Source organism: Sorex araneus, chromosome X (genome assembly GCF_027595985.1).
Source record: "Sorex araneus isolate mSorAra2 chromosome X, mSorAra2.pri, whole genome shotgun sequence".
Lineage (NCBI taxonomy): Eukaryota > Metazoa > Chordata > Mammalia > Eulipotyphla > Soricidae > Sorex > Sorex araneus.
This window is the reverse complement of record NC_073313.1, coordinates 199,872,993-199,896,725: the sequence shown is the minus strand read 5'-3', so window position 1 is coordinate 199,896,725 and position 23,733 is coordinate 199,872,993. Positions and strand designations below refer to the sequence as shown.

General features: G+C 36.7%; 1 protein-coding gene across 4 annotated transcripts in view; it reads left to right on the top strand.

Moving 5' to 3' along the window:
- The window catches only part of GALNT3 (polypeptide N-acetylgalactosaminyltransferase 3), a 111,928-nt gene that overhangs the window by 72,969 nt on the left and 15,226 nt on the right, over nucleotides 1–23,733 (top strand). For all 4 annotated transcript variants that reach the window (XR_008627445.1, XM_055123404.1, XM_055123403.1 and 1 more), the window contains exons 2-6: nucleotides 9,850–10,473; nucleotides 14,913–15,085; nucleotides 19,112–19,261; nucleotides 21,895–22,129; nucleotides 23,068–23,185. Coding sequence is in view for 3 of the 4 variants with exons in the window: in XM_055123404.1 (XP_054979379.1) it covers nucleotides 9,959–10,473; nucleotides 14,913–15,085; nucleotides 19,112–19,261; nucleotides 21,895–22,129; nucleotides 23,068–23,185 (1,191 nt within the window). In the remaining variant the exon portion in view is untranslated. The remainder of the gene's footprint in view (nucleotides 1–9,849; nucleotides 10,474–14,912; nucleotides 15,086–19,111; nucleotides 19,262–21,894; nucleotides 22,130–23,067; nucleotides 23,186–23,733) is intronic.

Genomic DNA, 23,733 nt, shown 5'->3' with positions numbered 1-23,733 from the left:
TCTTGGGTTCTGCGGCCTCATGCTTTTGGTATCCTAGATAATAAATGGTTGGATTCCAGAGACATTTCTGTAGGGCACTTTGGGATTCAATTGGGCGACTCTGGGCCAGGGCTGTTGGTGCGCTAAGATGGCACTCAGAGGCACATTGTGGGCATGACAGCCAGGCCGAGGAGTGGGTGGGGAGCTGGAGAGGGACTGCCCTGCATCTCTGCTGGCATGCAGCATGGAGATTTAGTCCTGGAACCCACATACCTAAGCCTTACTTGTGGAAGCACTTGGTCGCCGGGATTACACCTGGAGTAGATGGGGAGACTGCACCTGCGCCATCTGGGATACCCCAGTGAAATTGGCTGAGTATGGGGCCCAAAAGATCTCCGGTTCTGTAGTGTCTTCTGGGACTTGCTTCGGTGTCTCTGGTTTTTGATCCCTTTCGAGATTTATTTTGGTCTCTGAAGTAAGGCCAGTAATAGTTTATAGGTGCTGCTGGATTTGGTTCATGGGGGTGACTGCCAGTGCTTCCATGTGTATTGGGAATTGGGAGTGGTAGCCCACCCCAATTTTGTGAAAACCTGGAGATTTTAGTCAGAATGCTCGCATACCCAAATTTTCAGCAGATTATATCTTGCTGAGGTCTGTTCTGAGATGGTGGAGTAAGGCCAGGGGTATGGTGGCGATTTTGGATTGTGGAAGCAAGCAATTGCTAGCAGCACTGCTTGGGAAGGCACAGGCCAACCTGACCCTCTCCAATTTACCCCAGTCTGTTCAGCCATGTGCCATCCCGAGATTAACTGTGGCTTTTGGTGTCTTTCGAAATTCATATACTGTAAAAAAATATAAAGAGCGCTTGCGTGTGGAGCAGGGAGATGTGATGTGTGTGTTGTTGTTCGCTTGTTTGAGGGCTCTCGGGGTGGCTCTCTCTCTCTCTCTCTCTCTCTCTCTATCTATCTATCTATCTATCTATCTTATCTATCTCTCTCTCTCTCTCTCTCTGCTCGCGTTCGGTGCTCTCAAGCCACTATGTATAGACCAGATCGGGATGGCTCCTCCTTTGTGGTTTGCTTCTGTTTGTGCCGCTTTGCTCTCTTTTGTCTGTCTCTCTGTCTCTGTCTCTGTAGTCTCTCCTCTGGTCTCTTCCGACCTCTCTGTCTCTGCTTCTGTGTCTTCTCTCTTGCTTCTGTGTCTTCTCTGCTGCTTCTGTCTCCTCTCTTGCTTCTGTGTCTTTTCCCTTTGTGTCTTTTCTCTTCTGTCTTGCCTCTGTCTCTTCTCCCTCTCTTCTGTGTCTTCTCCTTGCTTCTGTCTTACTCAGCCCTCTTCTCCCTTGCTTCTGTGTCTTCTCTGCTGTTTCTGTCTTGCCTCTCTCTTTCTGTGCCTTATTCTGTTACAGTCTTAGTTTATATAGCAATCACATAGGGTGGTAACACAAAGGTGGGTTGACCATTAACAAATCAACACAGAGGGGTAAGACCATTTCTCTAGATTAACAAAATCTCATCTAAGGAGATTGCTCCAGATTACTAGGAGATCCGCTCAAGGGTGGGATCCAAACAAAGGTGTGTCACTTTCTTCCATCTTCAGCTAGTAATCCACTTAAATAGTTATAGTAAATTTACTTATAATATTTCTAGCAATGTCATTCTGTATGAGCACAGTAAGAGATATATCAGACTTAAAGTTTGGTTCTTCCTGAGGACATTCACTATACATTCCAGACCATAGTCCTCAGGCCAGGTTAGTCTTCCTAACCCCAGCAGGGTCCTAATCTCGTCGTCGTTACTTTTGGATCATGACAGCATTTGTTTATAACCATGTGGTGCTTTGGCCTGGCCCATTTCGGTGCCAAGGTAGCTCACAGCTTGCCCTGGATCCATTCTGTCCTTCATCAGGACCCTGCTTCTGGGTGCTAGAAACTAAGGGCAAGTGAGTTGAGAAAGCAGATGCCCAGGAGTAAATATTATTGGAATCAATCATCTCCCAAATTACAAAGCATAATATTAACTGTCTTCCTGTGTCCATACAGAAAGGACATTTTTTAAGGTAAACTAAGTTCCCTGTGGCAAGGCTAAAAGGACAAACCCAATGTTATCCTACAATATATGGGTTTCTGAAATAAGGCCAATAAATGAGCTTGTATGGCTGAGTCAAAGGTGGTTTATGGGCATGGCTTCCACATACCTAAATTTTGGCCATTTAATTTCTTGGTAAACTTGGTGCCAAGTTGTTGGGGTCTGGCCAAAGGCACTGTGGCAATTTTGGGGTATCAGGAAGTCTGAGGGCACCACCATGCTGCTGATGCACTTGCCCCGCAGGTACAGGTTGACCTGTTGTCTCAAATATTTTGTTGAGGCCTACTGTGTGACCAACAGTGAGTGTGGTATGAGTTTCTAAGAAAAACATGTGAGGGCATGAGTGACTCCAGCTGTGGTGGCTGAGAGCCGCCTCCCTAGGCTGGTCCATGATGGCAATGAATGGATGAAGAACCTGGGAATGGAAAAACTGGGCCCAGGCTCCAGGGTGGAAGAGTGTTTCTCTCTCTTCCCAGCATAGAACATTGTTGTCATTTAGTCCTCCTTCCAGTCATTGACTTTCTAGTTTTTAAAGACTTCAAAGTCCCCAAGTCCCCAAGTCCCCAAGTCTAAAAGTCTTGGTTCTCATCCTCTCCTCTTTCCCCTTACAGCATACTTATATAGGAATCATGAAGGGTGGGTATCCAGGTAGGTGGTGTTAAACACTGTCATAACAACAAACAGAGGTAAAACCACTTTGTCAGGGGAAGTTCTAGGAGGTTAACTCAAGGACAAAATCTCATCTGAGAGTTCAGCACTCCAGATTACTAGGAGATCCGCTCAACGGCGGGATTCCATCCAGGGTGTATTGCTTTATCCTTTCCTCAGCTAGTAATCCATTTAAACAATGATAGCAGGTTTACTTCTTATAATATTTCTAGTTATTTTGTATGAACACGGTAAGAGATATATTAAGCTTAAAGGTTGGTTCTTCCTGGCAACATCTCACGATAAATTCCAGACTATAGTCTATATAGTCTATAGGCCAGGTTAGTCTTTCCTAACCCCAGTAGGGTCCTTATTCAGTTAACTTTTTTTTTTTTTGGGTCATGACAGAGTTTGTCCCATGATCATTCTCTTAACTTATTATACTTATGGTGCTTAGTTTCTGCCCGTTCAATGCCAGGGCAGTTTAAAGTTTGCCCTGCATCCATCTAGTCCCTTTGTTGGGACCATGCTTTTGAGGATCTAAGGGCAACTGAGGCTTAAGTCAAGTAAATATAAATGCCCAGGAGTAAATATTATTTTGGTGTTGATTAACTCCCATGTTACAAAGCATAGCACCAACTGTCTCCCTGTGTCTACACAAAAAGGATATTGCTAAACCATGCCAGTGACATAAATGAAAGAGAAAAGCAATATAGGATTATTAATGTTTGATGGAATTGGGTGTGCCTCAGGGGCACTGTTGTGGGAGTAGCTCAATAAACCTAAGCTCCCTGTGGGGGGAGCAAGGACAGCCCAATTTTATCCAACAGTGTGGCAACTGACAGAACAACCATCAAGAGTAGAGAGACACCCTGTTTTTCATGAGATTTTCTTGAATCCCCTACACAATCATACACATGATAGGATTGATTCACCATTAATGAAGAACTCCTCTGGTTCATAATTTATTCTTAAAAAAAGAACCCTTCAGCAGCCTCATTAATTTCACCATTTTTTAATCTCCTTTTCCCTTACACAAATATGTTTTCTGGCCTGAAGTGTTTTTGGAAAACTATCACTATTGTAACATGATGTATTGTATCATTCTGTCATTGCTGGCTACTGCTCTGTGCTTTCCTTGGACCCTTATTTAATGTTGTGTCACAACACCTTGAATCTGTCAATTCATTCTGTCTCACATTCTTAACCTGTTGAAATCTAGTTTCACTAAGTAGAACTGGAGAGAAGGTGATTTTTTTGTTGTTCTCACAGGGACAGAAAGGATGAATATATGTTTATTTATGATTTATCAATCTGTAGCTAAGAAAGGAATTAGCTTCCTTCCTTCCTTCTTGTTTTGGAGTCATACCCAGTTCTACTCAGGGCCTACTCCTACTTCTGTGCTCAGGAGTAATCCCTAGCAGTACTCAGAGACCCACAAGCCAGGGATCCAACCGGGATTAGCCACAGCAAGATAGGTGTCTTACCTTCTAAACTATTTTTTGGACAACTGTATTTTTTTTAATAAAAGTATTTTGTGTTTTTTTTTTTAATTTATTCTTCTTCCCTTCCATTTTTTTCCTAATGGCAACCCATGTTGGTTATGCAGCTCACCCAAATTTGTCTTCTGTGGTTGTAGAGCTTGGGCATATTTAGTTGTGTCCACACTCATTTAGTTGCAGTGTGCCAGAGATCAAACACTTTGTTGTGGCAGCAGTTATTTCTATTTGCAGTTTCACAGGGATCGTGCTCAGCACATATACAAGGTGGCAGGGATCAAGCTCGGATAAACATGCTTTCAAACAAGGGCACCTTTGCCAATGAGTTATTCCTGACCTTCAGAATGTATTTTTTAGATTGTGGTAATGATAATGATAATGTCCTATGAAAATTCAAGATTTTGTCTATTCACCTTCCTGGAGCATTTCAGATCAGGTTGTTGCCCTGTTAGTCAGAAATTGTCTGAATCGTAGTCCTAACATCTTGGGCATGACTATACTTAGTCTGTTGGATTCATTGCCAATGTTTATTTCTAGTATTGCATTAAGACCCATTGACCAGGGCCAGAGTGTTTGTACAGTGGGTAGAGTGTTTGCCTTGAACGTGGCTGACCCGGGTTTGATCCCTGCCATTCCATGTTCTCTGAGTACCACCAGGAGTAATTCCTGAGTGCAGAGACAGGAGTAACACCCCTGAGCATTGCCAGGCATGACCCCAAAAAGCCAAAAAATATAAATAAAAGTAAATAAATAAAGCTCATTGACCATGAACAATGAAATTGTGTTAGAGATCAACCAGCTGTCAAACAGCATCTCAAGAATAAAATGCAGATTAGGTCCAAGATATAGTACAGTGGATAAGGTGCTTGCCTTGCACATGATAGATTCAGATTCGATCCCCAGACCTTATATCGTCCTCTGAGTACTGCCAAGAGTGATGGAATAATCCCTGAGTACAGAATCTGGAAAACCAGGAAAAACAAAACAAAGAACAGATAAAAATTTAAAATTAAAATTAATTTATTTGACATGGAGATGGAGATTTTATCTGGAAATTAATTCCAGACACATTCTTTTGTGTTTTTTTTTCATATTTTATTCCCCTTGGTCTCTTTTTAGTTTCTCTTTTTTTACCACCTTTACTCCTTAAATAGCTGTTTCTTTGACCTTTGTATATTCTCTGTGGGCAGTCTTTTATATGCCAAAACTGACTTTTTTAAATCTCTTTCTACCATAGAGTTTCCCTGATTTTCAGTTCTGCGTTATTTACAGAAACTGGAAGTCATAACATCTCATATATATTATCCCCTAAATTGTCCAAGTGTCTCCTAAATTCCTCCAATTTCTTCTGGTCGTCTCTTCATTTTATGGGTAGAAAATATTGGCCACGGGTCATATAATACCCAGGAAATCCCTGGTTTTTCCTTGATATGGACAGAGATGTCTGATTTTCATTAGCTGTCCATTTCTTTTGTACGGGCTGGCAATGAAATTGTAAATATCCAAATGACCCTTAGCAGAAAAAAATTCCCTACTCCTAGCCACCCACCTCCCTCCCATTCTTTTCTTTCTCCTCTGTGTGATTTCACTTTCTGGATCTGTTGAATTTATCCTCTTTGTCAGTTCTATTCATCTCTGGTATTCCATCACCTTTATTGGTGAAGAGGAACCTGTAATTTGCTAAAATATAAGTAGGTTTATAACTTTCCTTAAAACAGTTTAGTTGTGTTTACTCAATAAAATCAACAGATTCCAAGTTCACGTTGTGAATTAGTCTTTGACTGACCTTCCTGCTTTACCTGCCATTTTTTTTTTCTTTTTGGGTCTCACCCGGGGATGTACAGGGGTTACTCCTGGCTCTGCACTCAGGCGGTGCTCAGGGGACCATATGGGATGCTGGGAATCGAACCCGGTTCGACCGCATGCAAGGCAAACGCCCTACCTGCTGTGCTATTGCTCCAGCCCTCACCTGCCATTTTGTATCTGTGCCTGTTTTTCAAATTTATTTTTTAGGATACAAAAATAAATAATAAAGGTACATAATACTGCAACACTAGTCATACTACCCATGTCCTCTTTCCTTCACTATTATCCCTGGGTTCACTCCCACCTCACATTCTGCCCCTTAGCACACATGTAATAAGTTTATTTTATATCACTTGCTCTAATGAATAGCAAATAGAATTATCATAAAATAAATCAATAAAAATCAATTTGGGATGATTTATTGCTATATATTTTTAACCTTTCGGGCAACCATATGCACCAAGGGTGAGTACTGTCCTCAATGCCCTATGTTGGGAAGCTTTTCCTTTCCTTTAAAGGAACTCTTTTAACACATCTTGCAGAATTTGTTTCAAGTCTATGGATTCCCTAAACTCTGGCCTGACCTATATTGAAAATGAAGCTCTGTATTGTTCCTACAAGTTTAAATGATAATCTAGTTGGATAGAGTATTCTTGGTGAGATGTTTATTTTGTTGAGTTTTGGTACTATATCCTTCCATATTCTTCTGGCGTGTAGAGTCTCATTTTATCAAATGATACTCATTTTATCAAACCTGCTGTATATCTTAAGAACTTAGCCTTTGCATGTAAGTTCCTTTTATCGTCTTGCTGCTTTTGGAATTCTGTTTCTATCTCTGAATTTTGTTATTTTGAGTAAAATTTATTTTGGAGTTTTCCTAATTGAATCTATTTTCACGGAAACCCTTCGGGCCTCTTGGATCTTTGTGCCAGTAATCCTCAATTCTTGGAAGTTCTTGTAAAGACCATTTCTTCATCACATTTGTCTTCCTGTTCTTCAGAGACTCTGGTAATTCTTAGATAGTTTCTCTTGAATCGATCTTACAGTTCTCTGGTTTGCTGTTAATTTTTTTTTTTCTCACTATTTCCACCTTCTACTATGACCTCTTTCCCATCTTGGAGATCCTTGATCTTTTGCTCAACTTCTGTTATTCTGCTGTTCAGAGTTTCTATTGACTTTTATATCACTATGTTCTTCATTTCTGTCATTTCTGACTCAGGCTTTCTTGTGCTTTGCTAACTACCTGAGCTATCGTTTCTTTGAACTCACTGAATATTCTCATCATAGTGTCACTAAAAACACTGAGTATATACTGTATTTTTATGCCTTTTGTGATACTGTTTTAAACTCATTGAACTTGGTGGACTTCATTGTTTTGTTGTTCTTTCTGTGTTGAGGGTGATTCTTTATAGTTTGAAACCCTAGAAGATGCTGAGGAAATAGGCTGAAGGTTATTTTCTTTTTTTTCCTCTACCCAACCTCACAAAATGACAGGAAGAATAATTTTCAGAAGCCGTGTGCTGGTGCAGGTCAGTTTGGGTGCGGAGACTGCTGTGAAACCCACTTGGTAGTGAGGCATTCTGCTTCCCATTCCAGAGTAGGCCCAGTGAGACCAGCCAGAGGCAAGGCTCAAGACTGCCCTAGTGCAGGAGCAAACAGGTCAGAGTACTTGTGCCTTTCACTGTGTATGTAAAAAAGTGAAAATATTCACATTGAATATTCAAAGATGAATTTGACCGCATTTCCTTGCTGTACTTTTGCTCTTCTGCCTAAAAATTGCTTACTTTTCAAGATTATTCTCAGTGGATCTATCTCTAGAAAATTTTCTCTAACATTTCTGGTTACCTTCCATATTGTCTTTATAGTCTCACATTATGGTATGTATCACACTGTTTTGTGGTTGCCTATCGACATGCCATATTTCATGCTGGCTTTGCACCTTGAAAGAAGTATATTTAATTTTGTGGCTATAGCCCAGCACACTATTTGATATATAAGCAATTAAATAATCAAAATTGTGTGGTTATGAAACTCCTTATATTATGAATTGAAACAATTTAACAGCTTAAGAAGCCATTTCAGCCTTTTTATGAGGCTCTTAATGCAACCAAAGCTCAGTAGCATCGAATCTTATTTTTATGACAATGTTCATCATAATTGTGGTATCTTTTGGTGCCAACATGTCCATTCCAAACTAAAAAGAATATTATGAACGAAAAAAATTAGATTATGTAGAATTACATATTCAACTTCCATTTTATTTAGTGTAACATTACTTGTTAAAGAAAGTAGAATAAGGGCTGGAGCAATAGCACAGCAGGTAGGGTGTTTGCCTTGCACGTGGCCGACCCGGGTTCGATTCCCAGCATCCCATATGGTCCCCTGAGCACCACCAGGAGTGATTCCTGAGTGCAAAGCCAGAGTAGCCCCTGTGCATCGACAGGTTTGACCCAAAAAGAAAAAAAAGAGTAGAATAATATTAGAACTTGGCTTACTTTTTAAGATACAGTGACAGCTTTGGAAAAGAAATCGAAGAATAGAGTGCCAAAGTCAGCTTTCATTTCTGTTAGCAACATTTTTCAGAATATATCTAGAATAAAGAAAGAAGAGGCATTTTCCTTCACCTTTGAGCCAGAAAAATTACTTGACTATAATGTTTTATATTGAAATCCTTTTACAATGCATGTTTTAAAGCATCACGAAGAAAATCAATCTTTACTGTTATCCAGCCTCCATCTTCCCTTCCTCCCCTTCTCTCCCCTCCCCTTCCCCTCTCCTTCCCCTCCCCTTCCCTTCTCCTCCCTTCCTCTTTCATCCCCTTCACTTCCCTCTCCTCTCTCCCCTTCCTTTCCCTACCTTCCCTTCTCCTTCAATCCCCTTCCATATTCTCCCCTCCCCTCCCCTCTCCTCCCCTCCCCTCCACTCCGCTCCCCTCCCCTCATCTCCTCTCCCCTCCCTTCCCCTCCCCTCCCATTTCTGGTAGCATGTATCAGGGTTTATTTAGTAAAGTTAGTGCTCTTTGTTCATATCATCAACTGAAAGTAGTATTTTTTTTATTTCACCAGACATTGCTTTTATAACACTATAATCTCTATTATCTCCTCAGAAACAGCAAAGGGAGCCTTATGTTTTTTTCTTTGCTATAAGATTTTATATTAATGTGATCTATTAAAACTAGGTACTACGTTATGACACATTAGATGTTCTTAATTTTCTAGTCTTCATTGGTTCTGTCATGATACACAAATGCTATCAGGTGTATTAATTTAGAAGAATGCCAATTTGTTTACTCGTTGAAGCTAATTTGTTAATTGGAATAGAGTCATAGATTTGTAATCTTAAGTGGTTCTGTTGGACAAAATTTGAGGTTTAGAAATTAAAGGCAAAATTCATAAAATAAATTTCACCCATTTAGCTATGTAACTCACAGTTCCTTTCAGTATACCTTTGTTTTCATATGTCTTCCCCCTTTCTTTAAAATTGGTTTTGTGAAATTCCTTGGCCCTGTGGTGATGATTTAGTTACAATGCTCTTTTTTAATTCTCACTACTTATAAAATAATTTTATGCTTGCTATATAGAAGATAGTAATCTGAATTAGCATTTTTTTATTTCCCACTAGAGAGGAATCCCTAATATTTAATAGCCCCAACACATTATTTTAATTATGCCAATTGTGTTCTGCTAAAAGTGTAATTTTCTTGATATCTTTTTTATCCTTTTTACTGCAAGAGTACCTTGTAGCTTGCATTTTGTTGTAGGTAGAATGAATGAACTGAATTATGTCTACAGCAATAAATAGCTAATAACATCTTCTATCATTTCTGTTTATAGGTATTATCATTTAAAGAAAACTTTCTGCCAGCAAATCTATGATAAAAATTATAAGTAACAGAGAAAACTGTAACTGTTCTTTGTCAAGTGACAACCTTTTAATGTCAGAATGGCTCACATAAAGCGACTAATAAAATTACACCTTAAAAGATATTACCACAAGAAGTTTTGGAAACTTGGCGCAGTAATTTTTTTCTTTGTAATATTTTTGATTTTAATGCAAAGAGAAGTAAGTGTTCAATATTCCAAAGAGGAATCAAGGATGGAAAAAAACATGAAAAGCAAAAACAAGATGCTTGATTTAATGCTGGAAGCTGTAAACAATATTAAAGATGCGATGCCAAAAATGCAAATAGGAGCACCTGACAGACAAAATATTGACACTGCTGAGAGACCCTGTTTGCAAGGATATTATACAGCAGCAGAGTTGAAACCTCTTTTTGATCGCCCACCTCAGGATTCGAATGCCCCTGGTGCTTCTGGTAAAGCATTCAAGAACACCAATTTAAGTATTGAAGAGCAGAAGGAAAAAGAACGTGGAGAAGCAAAACACTGTTTTAATGCTTTTGCAAGTGACAGAATTTCTTTACACCGAGATCTTGGTCCAGACACTCGACCTCCTGAGTATGTTAAAGCATATTCACTGTTTACTCTTTGTCACATAAATGAAAATGCAGAATAGGCACTGTAGCAAAATAAGTTATTATTTAGCCAGCTGGAGGCAAAACATAAAAATTGCTCTTTAATATGTTTCAATTATTTTTTAATAGGGCCCCACTCAGTGGTTCTGGAGAAGGGAGGTCCCGGTACTATGACCTAGGAGAGGAACTGCAGTGCTGGAAATATAGTATTGCCTCCTATGTACTAGGCATGTGCTCTCGCATTTGAGCTGTCTCCCAGGCTCAATTTCCATTGCCCTGCTTGGTAAGGCATTGCAGATGTGAAAAGTTGCTATAACTCTGAAAACTAAATTCTAGATACGATTCCTGAAAAACCACAAAGAAATTATTTTAAAATGATTTAGTTTTCTTGTTTGGTAAGGAAGCAGTACTGGGCTGTATTTATGGGAATGGTGGGAGGTGTAGGAGTTGTTTCTGTTCCTCTGTGTATTGCTGTAGAATAGAAATGTTCAAAATGTGCCAAGATATTGAAGCAATTAGATAACAATATTTTCTGATCTAAAATATTGATATTTTTAGATAACAAAGTAGACTTTGTTGCTGCTTTAAATGTTTTAATTATTTTTTAGATGTCCTATTTTTTTTTTAGTGACAGTATTGGTATTGTTATAACTACTAATTTAACCACAATTCTTAAACTTAGCATTTTTTAAAAGTTCTCATGTGTAAAGTTGTGTCCCTGTCTCCATTTAGTGAGTTATTGAGTTTATTTCTGAAGTACATAGTAGTTTGACTAACATTCTTCTCCCCCCAATTCTGTGGTGCTGGGTTTTTTTGTCCTTCGTAAACCACTTTGTGTCTTTAATTTTAATGTTCAAATGCTTTTTTCACATTAAAATGGCTAAAATGTTTCCTTTTACTATTAAGACATTTGTAGATTTGTTAAAGGTACAGAATAGACAAATTCTAACTAAAGAGTGCCTATGCATTTTACTTTCTGATTGCAACAGAATTACACTGGAAGTAAGCATGAACCTCTGCCAGTTTAGATCATTTGTTTCACTTCTGTTTTTCTAGATTTATTATCACAAAATTCTGCTCAGTCCCTCAGTGTTTAACCTGTGTAGATTAAATTCCAGTTGCTCTATATTAATTCAGGTGATCTGAAGTTACGTTGTTCATTATCACTAATACGAAGAAACAAATGAGTGCACAAAATAATCTAACTTAAATAGGGCACATTTATAGCTATTTTATATATTAATAGGTTATAAAACAGTATTGTACTTATATGACAAATTAAGAATCATGGTTTTTATTTATTTGTTTCTGGCCAATACCCAGTTGTGCTCAGGAGTTATTCTTCAGTCTGGTGTTCAGGGATCACTGCTGGCAATCTCAGGAGACTCTGTGGGGTGCTGGGGATTTAATATAGATCAGCAATGTACAAAGCAAATACTTAACCTTGCACTATCTTTTTATTTATTTATTTATTTATTTATTTATTTATTTTCTTTTTGGGTCACACCCAGTTACTTCTGGCTCATGCAACCAGGAATTATTCCTGGTGTTCGGTGGACCATATGCTGGAAATCGAACCTGGGTCAGCTGCATGCAAGGCAAAGCACCCTACGTGTTGTGCTATCGCTCTAGCCCCCTATCTTTTTATTCTTGACCTGATTGTCACTGTTACTTCAAGATAAGCTCCCCTCGCTGCTTTAATAAGCTACAATAATATTCAATATGTTAACAATCAAATAAAAATTAATCACAGAAAACCTTTTTGTTTGTTTATAAATAGGAATAAATGTCTAAAGCATTGGTGAAAATGTAACACTTTTATGGGCCCTGCAGATTAAAGTAAGATAATTTAGAGGCTCAAGGCACTTGCCTTGCACATGGCTAAGCATGGTTTAATTCCAGGCACTGTGTATTGTCCCTTCAGCACTGATCCCAGAGCAAAGAACCAGGAATAAGCCCTGAGCACTGCCAAGTGTGACCCCAAAACTAAATTAAAAAAAATTAAAGTTGAAATAAATTTAACCTCTATCAGCAAAGAGCATATTTTCTGAAAAATTGCTAAATTTCTAAGGTTTTTAGAACTAGATATCCATTTTTCCCCAAATCAAATGATCACATAAATAATAATACAAGCACATTTCTACGTGTCAAAATTTTAAAATAGATTGACTGTTAATGTGCAGTTACTTTGGCAAGTTATTTTAGTTTTAGTATTTTACATGATATATGAAACAATTTTTAAAGTATAAATTTAATGATTTAATTGTTTCAATAAATTAAGTTACTGTGGAATTTTATTATCACTTGCATTCATGATATGGAATGATTCTTTTACTCTTATTAGTAATTATCAGTTGAGCAAATAGATTTTTTTCTCTATATAGAGTGAAAATCTTGCAAAATTAGCTTAATAGATTTTTTTATTTGTGTGAATTTTGTGAGGTTTTACACTTTAAATCTTCAAAAGTTTTGTAGTTCTTATATCAATCTTGTAGAAAATATAGAATTCTTTTTAATCTCTAAACTATCTCCAGAATAAAGGACAGGAAATTAAAAGATTTCTGAAAGGAAAATGCTGTTGTATAGAGTTTTTCCTCAATTTTTACTTATAGTTTGTTTATAAATGTTTATGTTTAAAAGATGAGGTTTTGGAGCCAACGAGATAGTACAATGGATAAGATAATTACCTTGCAGATGGTTGGCACAGGTTAGATTCCTTATACCACATATGTAATACGTGAGTACAGAGCCAAAAAGTAGCTCTGACCAGAATCAGGTGTGGTCCCCACACCAAAATACTACTACTACTACTACTACTACTACTACTACTACTACTACTACTACTACTACTGATACATTTAGTCATTTGGGGCTAAAACTATGAGTCAAGGATATATGTGAATAGGTAGCATTTCTTTATTAATTTATTTGTAATTGGTAGTTCATCCAAAGTTTAATTTAGTATAAATCATTTGCTTTCATCTCCATATAGATAATGTGATTATTTACTTCTGACCACAAATGTATATTACTACACTTTGAAATGATGAAGTCACTAGAGAACAAAATCACTTTTACTTGGGAAACTTCCTCTCCTTTTCCTGTTCAGCAGGATTGATACTGTCACAATATTTTATCCCTAATCTATTTCCCTTTTTTAAAATTATATATATGCTACCCCAAAGACCTCTTCTCAGAGTGATCTGAAACATTCATATTGAAGTTTAACTATAAAAGTCATGAATGCAATATGGTAGAATTTCAGTTTTAGTGTAGCATTCTCAAGCCTTTGATACCCCACTGAGGTTAGTGGTTTCGCCATGGTCCCTGGCAGAGCAACTGAAGTGTGCTGGGCTCTTTTCTCCTTGAGTCAGGGATTTATTTCCTCATCTTTGGTTTTGAACATCACTGTTTGATTATTTATACATTATAGTGACTTTTGACTCTGTGAATATTTCCTATGCTGTGGTCTAAAATTATACATCTATTTATGGTCTTCAAGAGAACGTAAGATATAGTTATTTTGTTTATCTTTACTATAGACCACACATGTTTTCTATCTCAGACTTGGTCTGTTTGCTTTACAGTATTTGAAGTCATCCTGTATATGTTATTATTTTTTTTTGTATATGTTATTTTATTTGATTCTTACCCTAATTCAAATTGCAAGCATTGTGATCATCTTCAGTCTCAAAGTCAGGCACCTATCCACACTTACCCCTGTGACGTAATGTAAAGATTTTATTGAAAGAGGAATTGTTATAAAAATGAATTTAAGATTAATGCTGATGTTTTTAGTTAATAGGTAAAAAAATTACTTGGGCTGGGTCTCTCGTGTCTGTTTTTTCAGAGGGTCATAGGAACACTGAATGATCTAGAACTTTTAATTTTCATTTCTAAGTATAATTTCTTAAGAAATAATTAAAAATGCTATATCTTGTTAAACAGTATATTATATTATCAAAGCAAAGTTTTTAAACTAAGCATGGCACATAGCATATTGGAGGTACTGAAGTTTTGACTAAATAATGAGCATCCTAAGAAATTATACTGTGGAGCAAGTTGCTTTATCTTTTTGGCACAAATATATATTAATTAAATTGACTGAATAAATGGCAAATATATGCTTAGGAAAGTAGATACTTTCCATGAATACAATATTCATTTAATAAAGCTGTCCTGTTTTAAAAGTTGCAAATCATAAACAGTCAAATCATTTCAAAGAGGAAAGAAAGCTTGGATTTATTTGTAACCCTGCCATTTTTACAAGTTATTTTTTTAGGCTATATTTATTATTACTTAGGCTATATTCCTTATTTAAAATGTACTTAAATTTTGATAGCTTATATAATAGTGTAATTTTATAACTGTGAAATAAAGTAATACAATTAATCATTGTTCTTCTATTTCTTTGACTTCTAGATGTATTGAACAAAAATTTAAGCGCTGTCCTCCCCTGCCTACCACCAGTGTCATAATAGTTTTTCATAATGAGGCGTGGTCAACGCTTCTTAGGACAGTCCACAGTGTGCTCTATTCTTCACCTGCTATTCTGCTGAAGGAAATAATTTTGGTGGATGATGCTAGTGTAGATGGTAAGAAAGCATCTGAAAATTAGACTGTTACCTGAGCAAACCGATGTGGTGTTTTCCAAAATCTATTTGGTTATGTTGTGTTCTCCGCATGCCATTTTAGAGTTTGAGTATTTTAGAGTCTGGCTGGTACGTGTATGAGGGATAAGAATAGGATCCAAGAATATCTATTTAAAAAGGCATGAAACACCAATATTTATAACTTTGTGGTCTTCATGGTGAGAAAATTATTGTAGGCCTAGTGCTTAAGAGCATAGATTCGAGTTTGGAGGCTGACTGATTACATTGGCTCGTAGCCCCCTCTCATCCTAAACAACAGTGTAACTCAAGCTAGTTACTTAAACACCCACCCCCATGTCTTATCTTCTTTGTCTTTAAAATGGGCTGACTTCAGTATTTCATCAAAATTTGTTGTGTGACACATCATTAGTTTTTACGCCACTAGAATAAAATCCCTCCATAGACAGAATAGCATGTAATCACTAATTGTAAGAAATTTCCAGTTGTATAGTTAGAAATGAAGAGACACTTAATTCCTAGATTGATGATGTTATAGAAATATATATTAATAATATAAGTACTTAAAAATTACAAAAGAGCCATTACATTTTCTTTTATTTTGACTTTTTTTAAATATCTAGGAATTATTTACAAGGATAGCCAAATTCTTCAATGCATTTCATATAAATCTGGATAAGTTAATTAATTCACACATTTTAAATTGAAACTACAAGGCCAATCTGAGAAATATCTAATTAGCTAAATTTTCAAACATCGTAAATATTTTTAAATACCAGACAGATACACAGTATTTCAGTGACTACAGAATTTATTCCTGAATGATCCCAAGTTTGAGGCCATTTCCTTAAGGTCAAATTCTAGCTTTCACACTAATTAGCTGTTTCCTAATCTGTTAAGTGGTAGTAATCATCAAACCAAAAAAAGCATCTGTTGTAAGATAAAACATTACCACAGTAGTTTCAAAAATCTTTTCTTTTTCTTTTTAAATTGCCGTTTAAGTAAACATGTTGGAATTAAACATATTCATGAAGAAATCCAGATTTAAAATAATGACTTCTTCACATCACACCTTATAGTCTGCTTTTTCTAATCTGCAAAACTTTATTTTTTAATACCTCTGATAAGTTAGATGGATTTTACTTAAGCACATACCTTGATTCATCCTGTATTATCATGCAGTGAATGATCTTGTGCTTATTTAATTTCCATTTATTTATTTATTTATTTATTGTTTTTGAACCATCTGCTGCAGTGCTTATGGACTATTTCTGGGTTTTGTGCTCATGAGTGACTCCTGATAGTGATCAGGAAATATTTGAGATGTAGGGTATTGAAACTGGGGTTATAGAATACAAGGCAAGTACGTTAACCTCTGTATTCTCTCTGGCTCTATTTTACTATTATTGAAGTCTGTTTGATAGGTTAGAAGTAGGAATATTTAGTAAAGGAGTCTGAAAAATTTTGTAACTATAGTAATCAATCAGAGAAATCATTCCCCTGATCCTGAAAGAGCCCCCAATACGCCATCAAGCTACACTAGCACACAACAGGGATGAATGGAGATATTACTGGTGCCTGCTTGAGCAAATCGATGAATAACAGGCTGGCAATGATATAGTGATAGTAATCAATAATCAATAATAGATTTGAAATTTTCCTGGTGAGGATAATTGTCTTTGCACACTAGTGTAATTTTTCCTATTGAATCAAAGAATTATCTAATAAGCACACACTGGGTGCTCATAAACCTCAGTTTTTTATGAGCCACACCCAACTCTGGGCTTACTACTGGCTCAGATCTTGGGGGTCACTGCTGGAGTTCATATGGGATACCAGGGGTTGAACCCAGGTCAGTTGCATGCAAGACAGATGCCTTACCCAGTGTACTATCTCTCCAGCCCTAAACAATTTGTTTTTTTCTTTTGTTTTGGAGCCACACCTCGCAGTACTCAGACTCTGTGCTCAGGAATCAGCAGACCATATGGATGTACCAGGAATTGAATCCTGATTGGCTGTGTGCAAGACAAATGCACTAGCCACTGAGCTGTTGCTCTGGCCCCTAAATTGTATTATCTTGCCAACAGTTCCCTGGGAACCAAAGGGAAAAATAATTTGTTCAAAGTTCCAGAACTGAAGTAATGGTAAATTAAACAGATCTGATCTCATACCTTGTGACCTTAACCTAACTCACTGAGGGATATGTTTGGATGCTAAATTACAGTGCAGTAGAAATTTATAGGAAATTTAAGACTGGTTGGTAAATCTATCTCTCTGTGTGTGTGTGTGTGTGTGTGTGTGTGTGTGTGTGTGTGTGTGTGTGTGTGGTGATGGTGGTGGTAGTGGTGGGGATCTAACCTAGGGTCTCATATTTGCAGGCAAGTGCACATCACTGAGATGCATTCTGAGCCTAAATCAGAAATTTGCTAGCAAATTCAAAAATGGTGGAAGGTTTACTGAAAGAAATGTGTGAAGAAACATTTTAATTTTAATTTTAATTTTTGGTAAAAGGTTTTTAAATAATTACTCCTTGTTTAAAACTATTGAAATGCTCCTACTCTATAGGTTTCTATTTTACCAGTCTGATGAAAGCAAAATTACCTGTGTATACTTTTAAGACAAAATGCAATCCAATGTATCTTTCAAAGAATCAGTTGAGATACTAGGTGTTAGGAATAGTAATTTGTTGCTCTGAGACATCTATGTTTAGATTTGTTTTTCTATATAATTTGTTGCAGCACCTCTCATGTGAACCTCTTTTCTGAATTTTTAAACAAGCAACATTTTATTTACACCACTGGAGAACGGAAAACTGTTAGCCTAGATAAGTTATCTGAATTTGCTTCTGAAACTGGCAGAAACAAATGTCTACCCCAGGACCTTACTTGACATTTGTGTGTGTTGGTAGAGAGGGGCTCCCACACAGTTCTCAAAAAAGCTAGGGGGCCCTTCCCTGTGATTCTTGGCTAACTAGCCCTGCATTCAAAGCAAGTGCCATAGGATGCAGTGCTTCATCCCTCCTGTGCAGAGGATTATCTGGGCCACCCAGAGTTGTTCAGGGGAATCCTTTAGTGTCAGGAACTGAACTGGAGTCATCTGTGTGCCTTGCTGAACTGTAACCCCAGTACTATCTCTCTGCTCCTCACTTAATTTTGACACTGAGCCCAAGGAGGCTGCTTGAATAACTTCATTATATTCTTCATAAAGATTAAGAATTTAATGATGAAAAAGAGTTGTTAAAAATATGAACACTTAACGGATTTGTGTTTATCTTTCACCTACCTTAATTCTGACTTTTAGTGTACACTTTTAGTGTATTATTCAAATTGATAAATGTCTTAAATTATGCAGGCATTACTAAAAAATTCTCCTTTTTAAATTTCATTCTTGATTTTCATGCTCCTTTTTTCCATATGTTTATTGGGGAAAAAAGTGTCAGGAAATTCCAAACCTAAGAAAATTTTATGCTCTTTATAGAGCTATTCCCAAGCTCCCTGTCGTCCAGGATATTTCTACCCTTTTCCAACAATGTGCATGTCAGTTATTTGATTTCTGCCTAAATAGCAAAAAAAAAAAAAAATTCCCCTTAATGCTTGGTAATTTTACTTTAATTTATAGATCTAAATATCAATTTTTCAAAGAATACTAAATATTCTTTTGGCCATATTCAGTGATACTCTCATTTATTTCAATCCCTAAGTTAATTTTTTCAGACCTCTAAATAACTCTTTTTGACTCCTAGGTTTTATTCCATTTGAATTTTCTCACTTTCCCCCAAATTTACTATAATCATTGATATGGCATTTGTAGGAAGAATGTATGCTGTAATGTTCTCTGTTAGTCAGAGATTAAGTTGCATATATACTCTTTTGCAGTTTCCATCCTAATGACAGAATTTGTGAAGTTGTTAAGATTATAAATGTGCAGGGTTCTTGGCTTTGTGGTTTCTTTATTTATTTTTGTATGTTCTATGAAAGTAAATTTAAGAGTTAATATGTTTTTTTCTTACAGAGTACTTACATGATAAACTAGAGGAATATATAAAACAATTTTCCATAGTAAAAATAGTCAGACAAAAAGAGAGAAAAGGTCTGATCACAGCACGGTTGCTAGGAGCTACAGTAGCAACAGCTGAAACACTCACATTTTTAGATGCTCACTGTAAGTATACATATATTGACATAGTTGTAACATTCTTCCACCCCCCTTCCCACACTAAAACATACATACATTCTAAAAGGTAAGAAAATATTTTCTTTAAATGCTTAATTGCATTTTCTTTACCATTTTCAATTGATGGCCATAAAAGGGACAGGTCAACCAGAGAGAATTGTCAGCATATACACTGTTCTTACCACCTTTTGTGTTTAAGATTCCTCAGCTTGAATGAAATCCAGAGATCATCTTCCTCAGCAAGTTACCCTTGCATAGATATTTTTCAGATATTCATTCTGTCCAAAAAAAATCAAAAAAGTTTTGTTACATTTGATTTCTACATTGTATTTGTTTTTGTTTTGGACACCATAGTGCAGTGCTCAAGGTCTTTCCTAGCTTTGGCTTAGGAGAGACTCTTGATGGTATTTGGGGGACCATGTGCCATTCTAGGGATCAAACTCCAGCCTCCTACATGCAAAGCCTGTGCCCAGCCCATTAAGTTATCTCTTTTGCCCTAATTTCTACATTTTAAAATGAAAATTTTGCTGTTTCTAATCAGGGATGTCATGTTGTGCCAGGGATTGAACTTTTGGATGGCCACATATGCAAAGCTGCACTCCAGTCTTTTGCACTATCTCCCCAGTCCTTAATGTGCACCTCATTACGAAAACGCTCTTAAGTTTAGTGATGTTTACTGTGTATGAACTTTGAATTTGCCAGCCTTTAGCAAGGGTTTGACTCCCTGACAGTGGTTTTCAGAATATGCTGTAAAGGGCTTTTGAATTTTCTGGCAACTCTTGAAAGCTCTCACATCCAGAATTCTCTTTTAGGGCATTTTAAAAATAGTGGCCTGAAGCATTGTTTTCCAAAGGAGGTGTTACTGCCCCTGCAGGGAATGATGTCTGGGATGGAGGTAGATGGGGTGCAGGGAGTGGTGGTGATAGTAGTTTCCGGTGAAATTATGTGGTACTTTCTGTTTTCTTTTGTTTTTGGCAAGAAAAAGGTAGATTTCCATGAAAACCCTGGATGACCCCTCCTCCCCTCCAAATATAAATATATATATACATATATACACTATATATGCATATATATATGTATATATATATATGTATATCGCTCCAGTCCGGAGTGATAGCACAGCGGGTAGGGCATTTGCCTTTCACACGGCCAACCCAGGTGCTATTCCTCCATTCCTCTCCAAGAGCCCGGCAAGCTACAGAGTATCCCTCCCACGTGTCAGAGCCTGGCAAGCTATCTGTGGCATATTTGATATGCCAAAAACAGTAACAACAAGTCTCACAATGGAGACGTTATTGGTGCCTGCTCAAGCAAATCTATGAACAATGGGACTACAGTGCAGCGCTATGTATATATATATTATATATATATACATAGCGCTGCACTGTCATATAATATATATATGTATTATATATATACATAGCACTGCACTGTCATATATATATATATATATGTATGCATGTATTTGCCAAATAGATTTGGGAACAAATTATTGAGAATTATGGCCCACTCTATAGCCTCTCTAGTATTCTCTCCCTGGTAAAAAATTTCATTGATAATTGACTGGGCCTTTCACCCTCTAGGTTAAAGGGTCTGTGATTCTTCTGTTCCTTGACTACTAAACCTGCTTGTATGAGCAGCCAGAGCAGCACTACAGGTGTCCATGCTGGCGTTTTCTGAGCTATGTATGTGTTATTGAGGTAGTCCATTTCACCCATAGTCAGAGTCCAGATCTTTCATTCATGTTGCTTCTTACCTCACTTCCCATTAGAACTGGGATAGTATTTGATAGTTGGCTCCAGTTAGTTGAATCAGACTCTTTGACTTATTTCCTCCAAAAACTTAGAAAATGATGATTTCAGTTGCTTCCCCTTGCTGTAAGATTCAAACTTAATCATAGCATTTATGGGGCTAGATAGGAAAAATTATTTTTGACTTGTCCATCATAAAGGGCAATGTTATCTGAAATTTTAATACATCAATGACACTTTACTCACTTTTTAATTAAAAAAAATCACAAGTATGAAAATTTACCTTTTTTTTTCTTTTTTCCCCTTTCTTATTTTATTTGGCTTTTTGAATCACACTGGCCAATGTTAAGTAAGGGGTTACTTCTGGCTCTGCACTCAGGAATTACTTCTGGTAGTGCTCTGGGGACCATATGGATGCCGGGGATTAAAAAAACTGGGTCAGCTCTGTGCAAGGTAAATGCCATACCCACTGTACTATTGCTCTGGCCCCCTGAAAATTTTCTTAACAATGATAAAATCTGTTTTATTTTTTTGTCCTCTCTTATTACAAGAGACTTTTTTTGGTGGGGCCGAGGGCGAGCTATGGAGGAGGAGAAATGCCACATCTGGCAGTGCTCAAGGCTTATTTCAGACTGTGCTTAGGGATCACTCCTGGTAGGATTAAGAGGGATCGAAAGCATGAGACTCACTTCCTGTATTATCTCTCCAGCTGTAAAATATGTATTCTCTATCATCACAAGAAACTTTTAAGAAATCTCACCTATAAAAATATACCAAACATAAATGACTGTTATTTTCATTTCTCTATAAATTCTTCCAAAAAACCGTCAGTGTTTTCATTTGATTAACTCAAAATCCTATTCCTTTTAGGTGAGTGTTTCTATGGTTGGTTAGAACCTTTGTTGGCCAGAATAGCTGAGAACTATACTGCTGTCGTGAGTCCAGATATTGCATCCATAGATTTGAACACGTTTGAATTCAGCAAGCCTTCTCCTTATGGAAATAACCATAACCGTGGAAATTTTGACTGGAGTCTTTCATTTGGCTGGGAATCACTTCCTGATCATGAGAAACAAAGAAGAAAAGATGAAACCTACCCAATTAAGTAAGATGATTGCTCTAAAGTTCAGTTCATTTATTTAATGATGTATGTAATCTTTGATTTTTTTTTATAGTTCTTTCCTTCAAGGTACCTTGCACTTACAAATAGAGCACGTTTATTCTGTACATAGAGAGTATGTACAGAATAAATAATACTAGTTATTTACTTGCATGTGATGTCTCCAAATAGGAAGTAAAATTAAATAAACCTTTATATTTTTAATCATTACTAGAGAAACTTTAACCTTGGTTAGAAGACCCTTAGTAATTTTTCTCTACAGAGAAAAGACACAGTAAGTGCCATTTTTACCTTCAAAGAACAAAACAAAAAAATGCTTTATGTTTTGCTTGTTTTACAAAGTTACTGTACCTTCACCACCCAAAGAACCCATAATTCTTTACCACCGTCCTTTAAAAAAATTGCTTTAAATTAAAAATGTTTGGTTTGGCTCCACATCTAGCAGTGCTCATGATTTACTCCTGGCTCTTTGTTCAACAGTCATTTTGGATGGGGATATGAGTCGTAAGAGGTGCTAGGGTAAAGGAAGCACTTTACTTGCTATACTATCTCTCTGGCCCAAATTTTTCATGTTTTGTAATTTATATACACAGTTTTTAAAGTAATATCTATATTATTGTTTTAGAGTTGCAGTGCTGCTATACTATGCTACTACAAGAGTGCCAGGATGCCTCCATTATTCTAAGGCTCCTTTCTACCCCATAATCCGTGGCTCCCTTGGATTACCATTCTATTTACTGTACCTCAATTTTGTTTCAGAAATGACTTTGAAGTTAACATTTTTAGGTGTTCTTACTATGTGCAAGCTTTGCAATTGTGATATCTCTTTAATTTGTGAATTTGATTCAGTTGCTCTGAAAACATGCTCTTTTATTTTATTTGATTATTATAACAGAGTTTGACAATGATTGAATTGTTTTCAGAACACCCACTTTTGCAGGAGGCCTTTTTTCCATATCAAAGGAATATTTTGAATACATTGGAACTTATGATGAAGAAATGGAAATTTGGGGAGGAGAGAACATAGAGATGTCTTTCAGAGTAAGTTTATGAAGATTATATATAGTGTACATATTAAGCAATAAAATATGTTGTGTTCCAGTTGGCAGGTACATACAGATGATTGTGAATATATAAAGTCAATTTCAGCATTTCTCAACAGGGAGCCAAATGGTCTCCCAAGAGCTTTCAGATATTTCAAGGTGGCTATAGGTGAAAATCACATAAATGGGACGCCATAGCATAAGGCATGAGGGCCAACCATTTCCTTTCTGTGCCAACTAGGTGGGGGCACAGGAAATAAATATGTTTGCAATGGAGGACAATTGGGGAAAGATTGAGAAACACTGATCTATTTGGGGGAAGTTCTACAACTAAATGCCAAAACTTTTGGGATATCTAAAATATATCTTATAATAATTTTTGAAAGATAACTTGTTATACTTGTTTCTGCCAATTTAATAAGAAGTATAAGCTAACTTACTGTAATAAGGCAGTAACACAATTAATGCATTTGTAACTACTGAATTCTAGGCAAAGTAAATACAATTAAATATAGTGCACCAGGAAATGAGTTTGTTTTCAAGGGA